Source organism: Eschrichtius robustus, chromosome 20 (assembly GCF_028021215.1).
Source record: "Eschrichtius robustus isolate mEscRob2 chromosome 20, mEscRob2.pri, whole genome shotgun sequence".
NCBI classification, from domain to species: Eukaryota; Metazoa; Chordata; class Mammalia; order Artiodactyla; family Eschrichtiidae; genus Eschrichtius; species Eschrichtius robustus.
In genome coordinates this window covers 52,959,643-52,971,729 of record NC_090843.1, presented here as the reverse complement: position 1 = coordinate 52,971,729, position 12,087 = coordinate 52,959,643, and the positions used below count along the sequence as shown (strand labels likewise).

The following is a 12,087-nucleotide window of genomic DNA, read 5'->3' as shown; positions in this document are numbered from 1 at the left end:
AAAATGTCATTAGGGGGTAGTTATGCTGCAGGAAAATGCTATATAATAATGCCCAAATCACATATAAATCCATTTCGGGTTACTGGTATAACTACTCTCCAGCTCCGTGGAGTACAGGATGGGAGGAGGGCTCCACAGTGCTTCAGAGTCGCTGTTTTTTCAACCCGCAAACTAATATCAGGATCCCAAGTTTTAACAAGAGAACAAAAAGAATGTTTTCTAAAGCAAAATAGATCCAAATGATAAAATGAACTGCTAATTGAGGGTGAAGGCCACTGAATGAAGATTTAAGTTCTCTCAGAAGACTGTGAAGATGAAAACTGAGTTATACTGAACATGAGTTAGAACAGGGAAGTCGGTCCTGAACACGGTGGTTTGTATGGAAGCGAGGAGCTCAAGAAATATTTGTCAGCTGAGAGGAAAGAGGAGAAAGGAGAAGCAGCTGGGAGGGAAAGGAGCTACGGGTCAGCCTCCTGCGAGGAGCTTGCCCTCCACCAGCCCCAGGAGCTGGATGCCTCCCACCAGCCGTCCTCAGAGCTGGACGGCCCTGAGCCTGAGGCAAATATTTTATCTTTGCTAAAAGCACCATAAAATAACGTTCTTCCTTTTTTGGTCTCCACCCTGTTACTTTGGAATTAACTTTATGAAGTTTCTAGAAATAGCGAACAGCTCAAAACCACAATTTCTTTGGCTACTAGGCAGTGCCTGGCGACGTACTCAGATTTTTTTTTTTTAATGAGGGGACAGTCAGGACCCAAAACAGTTTGGTTTTTCTATGGCATAGTTATAATTATGCCTTATTCCAAATACTTTCCAGGGTTTTTCCACTATCTTCAAAACTTTTAAAACCACTCTTGTAGGTGGGTTTGCAGCCTCTTTAGTCACCTTCCGAGGGGGTTAGAAATGACAGAGATAAGGCTATCACCGGAGGAGCCCCCAAGGCAGAATCAGGGCCATCCATCTACAGTTGCCCAGTGGACCACAGGAAACATTCCTTGAGTGTGAGCTCTGACAGGACAGAAGAGAACATGCTTTTGTTAAACCATTGCCTCCAAGGTCTTATGACTCCACATGACAGGCCAGGCAGACAGACTGCCCTGGTGCCAGGTCACAAGACGGAGCTTCCAGAGCCTCAGGCCCCTCTGTTCCTCCTCTCCCCTTGGCAGCGCACAGAGAGCACAGGTTCCCTCCTAAGCCACAGGATCATTCCTGGAGGGGGAGCTCCAGCCCCGCCAGGGACAGTCACAGTCTTATTCTCAGGGCTCCTGAGCACTTGAGTGATAAAGATGGTCCCAGCTCTGCCTCTGTCACCCTACCCAGCCCACCATCCCCTAACTCCATATTCTTAACCAGATTTGAAACTGTGGTGCCTGAGGTAACATGGATGGACCTAGAGATGACCACACTAAGTGAAGTAAGTCAGAAGGAGAAAGACAAATACCATATGCTAACACATATATGTGGAATCTAAAATATGACATAAGAACTTATCTATGAAACAGAAACAGACTCACAGACATAGAGAACAGACTTACGGTTGCCAAGGGGGAGGAGGGGCGGGGGAGGGATGGATTGGGAGTTTGGGATAAGCAGGTGCAAACTATTATATTGGGTAAGTTCGTCCACATTTTTCCGTAAGATCTTATGAACTTTTTGGCCAACCCAATATATAGACTGGATAAACAACAAGGTCCTACTGTATAGCACACAGAACTATATTCAATATCCTGTGATAAACCATAATGGAAAAGAATATGAAAAAGAATGTAGGGCTTCCCTGGTGGCGCAGTGGTTGAGAGTCTGCCTGCCAATGCAGGGGACACGGGTTCGAGCCCTGGTCTGGGAAGATCCCACATGCTGCGGAGCAACTGGGCCCGTGAGCCACAACTACTGAGCCTGCGCATCTGGAGCTTGTGCTCCGCAACAAGAGAGGCCGTGACAGTGAGAGGCCCACGCACCGTGATGAACAGTGGCCCCCACTCGCCGCAACTAGAGAAAACCCTCGCACAGAAACGGAGACCCAACACAGCCAAAATAAATAAATTAATTAAAAAAAAAAAAGGAATGTATATACATGTATAACTGAATCACTTTGCTGTACAGCAAAAATTAACACAGCATTGTAAATCAACTACACTTCAATAAAATCCATTAAAAAAAAAAAAAAAGAAATTGGGGTGCCTGAAAAGATAACCAAAGCCTATGATAAATACAGAAGTACCAGGCTGTGATTTGCAGACCCCCTTGCCTTCTTCTTCAATCCATTCCCAAGGTCACCTCTTGAGATAGTCTAGACTTAGCTGTGCCACTGGTGAGCTACGTGTAATCCTAATTAAGCCACTTCCCCTATGTGGGCCACGACTAAGAATGGTTGTGAAATAAGAGGGTGGGGATGGAGGCCTGGACTAGATGCCTTTCAGTATCCGCTCCAATACTAACTATTCTACCACACACATCGTACAGCGCTAGCTGGCAATGGCATCCATCTTTACAGGTGACTGGAAGTCGGATGTTTAATTAATGTTGGAGCAGAATAATAAGCTTTTGCACATAAATGTTTCCAAGCATAGTTCCTGAAGTTACTACCAGTGACTCAGATGAAAGAGAAACCATTTCCCTTACTAACAATAATGATGGCATCTATAAACCCAAACCATGATCCGTGCACTTTCAGGGTGAGATGTCAAGAGCAGTCTTTACGATCAGTTGCCTGAGCAGGATCCTAGAAAGACGTCAACATACTTAAAAGAACACAGCTTCGGTCTCACTCCTTTATACTCCTTCCTCCTCCAAAGATGAAAAGTAAGTTCCTACTGTGAAGAGATGGAGCAACAGACTCTGTTAGCGGAGCATATATGTGAGTTCAGCTACCAAGACTTCCTAGTCATCGTTAGGAAAATCAACCTACCACTACTAGAGAAGAGGGGAAATAACAATTCCTCCTGGCATCCAAATAAGCTCGGCCTGGTTGGGTGGTGACAACTCAGTGCTGACCACTCGTAGGAGAGGAAAGATTCCCTGTGCTGCCCGGAAAGGAAGGTGAACCAACTGTCTCCTAGCATCCTCCACGCCATGTGACCAAGGGCTGTTCAAGGGCGTCATTCCCTAAATGTGCTATCAGATTTCATAAGGGGTGGCAGCAGAGGGACAGCAAACTATGAAAACCACTTAGACATTTATGGATAAAATAACCCTGATGCTTCCAATACCTTGCGAATGACAGTCCTAAAGAAAAGACCCTCAATGATTCGCAATAAACTGACCTCCCAAAATACAGAGTCTGTACCAGACAGAATGGTTAGTCAGTCAGATTAGTCAGACGCTCCATCTCCAAACAGACAGAATCTCAACCCAGAATCTTAGAGTGACTCAGTGGGATGATTTGAGATCATCAAGTACAACCCTTACACTTTCTTTTGAAACTTAAGTTCTTTCTGTCATAGTCACACAGCTAGCCAGGCCTTTTCTCTCTTTTTTTTCAAATTTTATTGAAGTATAGTTGATTAGCCAGCCCTTTTCATTCTCCACTTTAGTTTCTTTGATCACTAAGCCATATGATCCCCTCAACCTGCCAAGTACCTGTCATGTATAAGAGGTCAGAAATAGCCCTGAAAAATATGTTTCAGTTCAAAGGTTTCATGGGTTTCAAGGAATGCAAGAATCTTCCATTCTTCCTCAGGAAATACTGACTGATTACTAGACGCATTTGCTTTCATGGATATTCTTAAGCCAGAGGATCTGACATGTAAAGATGACATTAAAGAAAAAAAATCTTTCCTTCAACGCTACATTAACGTTTAAGCATTTTCCAGAAGGGTAGATGGAAGAAACAGCTATATTCAAATCCAAGCCTATGAACTTCATATTTCAAATGTACAGGCAAAGATTTCAGAACACAACCCTTTGTATGACTTCCACAGTTTACAGACAGCAAGCTATTAAGTTAGAGAAGCTGAAGCAGCGCGCTGGATGTTAACTCTTCTGCCTTCTCCCCTCCCCCCAAACAAACAAGCTATTTCTATCATTTCCAGATGGTTCTACCATCACTATGTAAACATAAGGGAGGAATATTCACCAGAAATGATGCTAAAAATAAGAAGTCTGGACTTTGCTCAAACTTTTAGTACCTCTTGAAAAAGAACTGTAGTCAGACACTGGAAACGAGAGATTCCTTCCCTTCCGTTATTTTTCGTGTTACTTAATAGTATATATTCTCTATTAATGAACACATTTTTTTTTTTTTTTTACAAATAGAAGTTGTGAAATGAACTAAAAGAAAAGTAAATCCTCCTGTGTTTGCAGCAACCCTACATGATAATGAATGGCTGGAGCCCCAAACTATACTGATAGAATGTTATCTTTTTCTATTTTTAAGGGGAGTGTTATTACAGCAGTGATCACAAAGTTCCTTCAAATTTATAAAACCACTTCTTTGAAAAAAATGTTAAAAGGCAAGGAATCCTAAAAGAGTGCATTCTCTTGTTTGTCCCTATGGTGCTTTTTTATAACTAAAATTCAGTTCTGCCACATTCCTGCCATTCAACAATGCCCATCTCACGCAACCAATGGGTAACCTACTCTTCCCCACATCTCCTTGACCTCATGGTCACTGTCATGGTATGGTCTTCATCTTTTCTAATCCAGAACATAGCCCCAACCTCCAGTCTCTTGTACCTGTAACCCACAAGAGTTTTACAAAATACAAGTGAGACCATGCCTTTCCCCGCTTAAAATCTTTTATTGTCCACAAGATGAAGAACGGATTCTTTAGCGAGGCACATAGAATCTGACCCTGCCTACCCAGACAGACTTTCACCTTCCATTGTCTCCCCAAGTACCTCGATGTTCTCTCTCTCTCCTATTTCCCCCCCCCCCCTTCTTGTCTTGGTGGTAAGATCCGACCCATTCTTTTAAGATCACATTAAAATTGAATTCTTCTATGACCCCTATCCTTGGCCCCTGAAGGGTCAGTCTATCAATTCCCTGCTGTGCCTGTACATACACTATATCCATCCTATACTGAAATTTTCTATTAGTGTCTCTCATAAAAATGGTGAGCGCTTTGAGGGCAGAGAGTATGTGTTTCTTATCTTTGTGCCCTCAGCCCCCCAGCACAGGGCCTGGGATACAAAAGTGTGTGGTAAGTATCTATTAGGTGAGTGAAGAGAAGAACAAGTGAACAGGAAAAAAGGTCAACTCTGGATTATCAGGAGGGTAAGGGGAGGTGATGTTGCCTCTCCTCCCCCCCCATCCACTGAGAGCGAGTCTGCCTTCTCCAGCCAAGCTTCCTTCTTTCCTGCAGCTCACAAAGCCCCGTCTGTCTGCTCTCCTGGCTGCTTCACATCCCCAGTGTGACATGGCGATCAGCCAGCTCTGAGTGTGAAGGGTTTAGGAAGGATAAGGGAAAGGGTGGTGATTTCCCGAGTATCCCGCCAAGCTCTGTTCCAACATTCCTTAACAGTTCCTTGGCATTTCACCTCTAAGATGGCACCCTGAGCACGCAGTGCAACTCCTCCCCTTCCTGTCCCAGAAACTCAGAAATAATGAAAAGATTTTAATAAGAATCCAGAACTGGGCAAGAAAAGGAGTGGTAGGCTAGAAACTCTGGTAGGAGAGGATTGAAGAAGGAAACCCCTGCCTAAAATGGCTTCTCAAAGATGAAGGACATGAGGGGAGTGGATACCAGAGCAGGAGGGGGGCCCCGGGGAACCGCTGGAGGGATACGTTGGGGTCCTGCAAGAGAAGCAACGAAGCCAGTGCCCAGGTCTCACCCCTGCCTTGAACGTTCACGTCAGGAATGGGTGTGGGTCTGAGAAGCCCAGCAGGGACCAGAGGGCTGACAACATCCAGGCAGATCAGGGAGCCCTCGGGCCCAGAAGATAAGCCACCAGCATATCCCACCTGGCAGTTCCCCCAGCTCCAGCTCCACCTCACCTGAGAAGCACAGTCTGTGGCACACGTAGCCGAGCGGCACATCCCGCCTCCCCCTCACGAGCAGGTGACAGTAAAAGAGCATCCCTGATCAGAATGACAGAGAATCTCAGAGCCAAAACTGAGCGATCAGCTAGAAATCACCAAATATTGGAAGAGTGCAAACACCAAGAAAGAGAGTCATCGTGCTCAGCAAACCAAAGACCTGACATCAGAGGACAGAGAAATAGAACAGGTGACTCAGAACTTTAAAACGCATATAGATTATACTCCCTGAGAGACTTAAGAGGATACTATGCCCATGAAAAAAGAATCAACTAGATACCCTGAAGATTAAAGTTGGATTGTTGAAATAAAAACTCAACAGCTGGGCGAAATAACAGGATGGGCAAGATTGAAGAATAAATTAAAACAGGAGGGTTGAGTTGAGGAATTCAGCTTAACACAACAAAAAGATACAAGGTATTTAAAAAAATTAAGAAACAAGGCAGCAGATCTAGAAGTTCCAATATTCATGTACTAGGGATTCCACAAAGAGAGAACACAGAGAACAAAGCATAAAAACTACTCGAAGAAATAAAGGAGGACAATTTCTTGGAATTTAATAAACTCATGAGTCTTCAGATTAAGAATACAATTAAGGGGGCTTCCCTGTGGCGCAGTGGTTAAGAATCCACCTGCCAATGCAGGGGACACGGGTTTGATCCCTGGTCCGTGAAGATCCCACATGCCGCGGAGCAACTAAGCCCATGTGCCACAACTACTGAGCCTGTGTTCCAGAGCCCGTGAGCCACAACTACTGAGCCCGTGTGCCACAACTACTGAGCCGGCATGCCACAACTACTGAAGCCCATGTACTAGAGCCCGTGCTCCGCAACAAGAGAAGCCACCACGGTGAGAAGCCCGTGCACCACAATGAAGAGTAGCCCCCGCTCGCCACAACTAGAGAAAGCCCACGTGCGGAAACGAAGACTCAACACAGCAAAAAATAAATAAATAAATTAAGATACAATATTAAAAAAGAAAAGAATACAATTAAGTACAGAGCAACATGAATGAAAAGAGACTTATGTCCTAGTAAAATTCCTGATTCTCCCACCCCCAAATCTCAAATGCTTCCAGAACAAAGTAAATAGATTATCTTATAAAGGAATAAGAATGAGATGGACTTCAGATTTTTAATAGGCACCAGACGACAGATTTGCTTAGTTTACACTACAACAGCCACAAGGTGGAAGCAACCCAAGTGTCCATCAACAGATGAATGGACAAACAAAATATAGTCTATATGTACAATAAAATATCCAGCCTTAAAAAGGAATGAAATTCTGATAAAGGATACAACACAGATGAACCTGAAAACGTGCTAAATGAAATAAGCCAGACACAAAAGGACAAATAGTGTATGATTCCACGTATATGAGGTACCCAGAATAAGCAAATTCATAGACAGAAAATAGAACACAGGTTACCAGAGGCAGGGAAGAGGAGGCAATGAGTATTATTATTTAATGCATACAAAGTTTCTGTCTGGGGTAATAAAAAAGTTTCGGAAATAGAGTGGTAATGGTTGTATGATACTGTGAATTTATTGATACTTAATGCTATGAAATTGTACACTAAAAAATTATTAAAATGGTAAATTTTATGTAACGTATATTTCAACACAATTTTTAAAAAGGAAAAAAAATAAGTAGGCAACATGAATAGACCAATTACCACTGAAGAAACTGAAAGGACAAAGATCTGCCTTGAAAACAGGTGACACACCTAGATGGTTTTACAGGCAAGATCTGCCAGATCTGACAAAGGATTAGTATCCAGAATACATACAGAACTCCTACAAATCAATAAGGAAGGGATAACTAACTCAGTAGACAAACAGACAAAGGATATAAACTGGCATTTCACAGAGGAAATGCAAATGGCCTATAATCAAGTGAAAAGAAACTGATCTCACTAGTTAACAGAGAAATGAAAATGAAAGGAACTAGGTACCATTTTTCATCCATCAGATAAATGAAAAGGAAAACTGACAATATCAAGTGTTGTTGAGGATATGGGGAAATGGGTACTCACACACTATGCAGATGGTACTATAAATAAATAAAGCCTCTTTGGAGGGCAAAGGGGCAGCAGTTATTAAAATTTTAAATGCACGTGACCTATCACCCAGAATCTATCCTAGAGAAATACTTGCAGATGTGCAAAAGGGAGTATACTTTTACAATTAGAAGCAAACAACCTAGTGATATGAAAATGGTTAAATAATCCGTAGTATGTTATACTACAGAATTCTATGCATCTGTTAAAAAGAATGAGATAGGTTTGTATACACTGATGTGGAAAAACCTCTAGAATACACTGCTAAGCTAAAAACAAAGAGAAAGCTTCAGAATGAAGCATACACTATGAGATCATTTAAAACAAAACAAAGCAAAATAAACCCACAATCTAAAACTATAGATTTATTAAAATGCACAGAAAAAAATCTGGGGGATAAGCATTAAATTGATAATAGTAACTACTTCTATGGGTAGCATTGGGGTGTGAGGTATAGTTAAAGAGGACTTAAGTTTCATCTGTATGTTGACTTTTTTCTAATAAAGAAAATGTATATGTGTATTACTTACATAATTAGAAATAAAGTAACTTAGAAAACAAGAGGCCTGCAGCCAACAGGCCTCATGAGAAAGCAGAGTTGAAAATGATGGCTCCTGCTAAGTACCGGCCCCTTCGTTTCCTCTTTTTTGCCAAAAAAAGGTTGGGATCCATCAATTTTGACTGTCTCTTAGTATTTTCCCTGCTGCTACTTCTAACAGAAAAGGCATTAAATTCCCCACCCCTCATCTTCCTTCAGATCCTCATCTTCCTTCTCTTTAAGCATCTGCCCTTCTTTCCACTGGCTCTGAATCTGGGATTACAACTCAACAGAATAGGAAGTAAAGAACAAATTTAAAGAGGCTAAGTCATCATTTTGTCACATCTGAAGTTCAAGGGCAGACTGTACTTGCAAAGACTACCACAGTGATCTCTCATCCCACGTGCTCTTCGTTTTTTATTATTATTTTTAAATAATACTTAAAAAAATTTTATTTATTTTTGGTTGCATTGTGACTTCGTTGCTGCAGGCTTTCTCTAGTTGCAGTGAGTGAAGGCTACTCTTCGTTGCGGTGCATGGGCTTCTCATTGCAGTGGCTTCTCTCGTTGCAGAGCACGGCTTCAGCAGTTGTGGCTCGTGGGCTGTAGAGCGCAGGCTCAGTAGTCGTGGCGCACGGGCTTAGTTGCTCCACGGCATGTGGGATCTTCCCAGACCAGGGATCGAACCCATATCCCCTGCATTGGCAGGCGGATTCTTAACCACTGCGCCACCAGGGAAGTCCCCCACGTGCTCTTTATACCAATGGGACTTTGACACTCCTCCCGTTGGGGGTGGCGGAGGCTATGTCCCTTCCTCTTGAATCCTGACAGGCTTGTGACTACAGAAATGACTCTCTGTGACTTCTAAGACCTGGTTCTCTTGGCATGCTCATTCATGGCCCCAGCACCACCTCACCATGAGGAAGCCCAAGCAGCCCAGGGAGGACAACCCAGCTGAGCTCGCAGCTGACAGCAAGCACCAATCTGCCACCCATGAGATTAAACCAATGGATCCTCCAGTCCCCTGTGGAGCTGCCCCAGCTGACGCTGCACGGCCCTGCTGGGCCAGCCCACATTACACGAGCGAAATAACTGTTGTCATCAGCCACGAAGTCCTGGGTTTTGTTGGTTTGTTACAAGGAAGCAGACAACTGGAATAGTTGCCCTCACGAACGTGGGCTTGGTTCACTCCAGTGAACCAGGCCAGCAACTATCTAACACAGGTAGTGTTAGAAGACATGGTAAGGAGGTGGTGAGGGGACATAGAGGGGACGTCTGCAACAGACAGAGTCAAATGAGGTGACCTCTGAGGCTCCTTCCCACAGTGAGATTGTACAATGAACATCCTGAGCTGAGTGCTTAAGCACTTCCCAGCACCACCTTTTCTTAAAAGGGAAGATCGTTTTCTCCAATGACATTTTACCTTTCAGAAAGCTGCCGGATCTGTGGAATTCCCATATATTTGTGGAAGTGCTCCAGAACATTCATTACGCCCTGAAGAAGATTAGCAACTTCTCCATACTGCCTTCTCCTGGTCATGGCTCTGCAAGGAAATAGGAAGTTGAGGACTCCAGAAAAACACTAAGGACACAAGATACAGATATGGACCAACCTACTCTGTGCTCTAAAATAGACATCAACTCAACTTAATAAGCATTTCCTGAGCACTGAATATATATGGTGCTGTGCACTGGGGGAGAAAAAAAATAAGACCGGGTCCAAATCCTTAAGGGGACATGAGTTAGTAAGGGAGAGCGACAAGGACACATCTAAGTAGTACCAAGTAGGATGAATGGAGCTCTAAACAGAAGTCTAAGTTATGTGCTCTGGGACGTACAAAAGAATGTGTGAGTGATGGAGTCCCCCTGGGTGGGGGAAGGGGAATCTGGGAAGACTATGGATTTGGGATTTGGGTTGGGTATTATGGATTAGTTGGCTTTTGACAGACAGCAGGGGTCGGGATGTTATTATTTGAGGGTTACGGCATTTGAGCAAACCAAACACATCTCAGGACACAACAAAGAGCATGTATATGCACTTACATGTTAACTCAAATCTGTAGACTTTAAGCCAATGTTAAGCAACTCTGTGTATGTTTAGGTATGCTTAGTTTCCCTGCTGCTAAGGTTAATGAAGCTTAAATAAAAGGATGCTGATAAAATCAACAGTTACACACGGCAAGGAAGGAACAAACTATTAGATCTAAAATTTTCATTAGGATTGGGTTTTTTAATTAAATGTATAATTTATGACTTCCTTTACAAGGCATTTAAAAAGACAGGATCAAGTTCAAGCCAAGGAGTTACGTTGCTACCACTGCCTGGTCTGCTGGTTTGTTGGAAAGCACTGAGCACCTGGGGAAAGGGACAAGGACACGGGCCTGCTGACCTCTCGGATCACTGCTCGCAGGAGAACAGGCCAGGGTTCACTGAAGACCATGCAATGTCTGGGAGAGACCAGGAAGGAGTCTGTCCCCTATTCGCCCCAACTTTGGATACTGTGTCTAAATTCCTATGGAGGTGCTCTTTCTCTATCCACACATGAGATTACACTGAGGCTGGGACAGGGGCAATTCTCATGAGACAGACCACAAAAGTGAACAGGAATATCAGAATCTTCTAGGAAAGGAGGCCTTTGGGCTGCTTCGTTGTGGTCAATAACCAACTCTTCCTTTTAATACTGTTTCTCATGTTCTCATGTACCATTCCCTATAGTTCCCCTATAAGCCAAACAGAAAGCTTCTGCCTTTGAACAAGTGGGTGGAAAAAAAAAGAAAAAAGTGGGTACAAGGATCTGTTTCCATAAGGCATGTTCAACGACAGTGCAACTGAGCCCAACACAAGCAGGAAAACTTGCCAATGTGCAGGCTGGGGGCGTGATTACAGCCCTACACTGCCTCGTCAGCCTCCGTGGTAGAGATCTACCACACGGAAACGACCTGTGCTCTTGAAGTCATTCTCTGCATGCTTTTTGGGCCCCTTCAGACTCCCCTGCCCCTCACCTCAAAGTCTCGGGTGTCTGTTACACGTTGAGCACCCGAGGGCACAAAGCCAAAGTGGTGACTAAACATCTGAGACTGCTTTGCAGGAAGTGGGCCAGGATGATGAGACTCTCCTGGCTGAGAAGTAAATAAACCTACAGTGCCATCTCCTCTGTGACACATTTATTTCCCGTGGACCCGAAAGGGACCGCTGACGTGCTTACTCAAGGGAATCAACGCCGCCCGCCAGCATGTGCAGGTGGTTCAGCGTCGTGATCGAGGTGGTCAGGTGGCGTTTGGCGTGATCTAATTGCTTGATGTCGCGGGTGATTTCCTTCACCTAAACAGTGAAAAACCACAGGAGAAAAAGGAGGAGGGTTAAGACAGACGTCAACCGGTCTGCAAGTGGCCTCGGGAGACAATAATGCAAACGAAATAGGGACAAACATGCCTCGTGTTAGCCCTTGGAGAAAACACAGGTGTCCTCCCAATACATACTCAAAATAATTTCCTATCAGCCCATTTACATCTAATTT

General features: G+C 43.8%; 1 protein-coding gene across 2 annotated transcripts in view; it reads right to left on the bottom strand.

The window, feature by feature from the left end:
* Window positions 1–12,087, bottom strand: part of VPS53 (VPS53 subunit of GARP complex) — a 127,389-nt gene that overhangs the window by 81,363 nt on the left and 33,939 nt on the right. For both annotated transcript variants that reach the window (XM_068530769.1, XM_068530770.1), the window contains 2 exons: window positions 11,776–11,891; window positions 9,995–10,114 (listed from right to left, as the gene is read on the bottom strand). In XM_068530769.1, coding sequence (XP_068386870.1) covers window positions 9,995–10,114; window positions 11,776–11,891 — 236 coding nt within the window. The remainder of the gene's footprint in view (window positions 1–9,994; window positions 10,115–11,775; window positions 11,892–12,087) is intronic.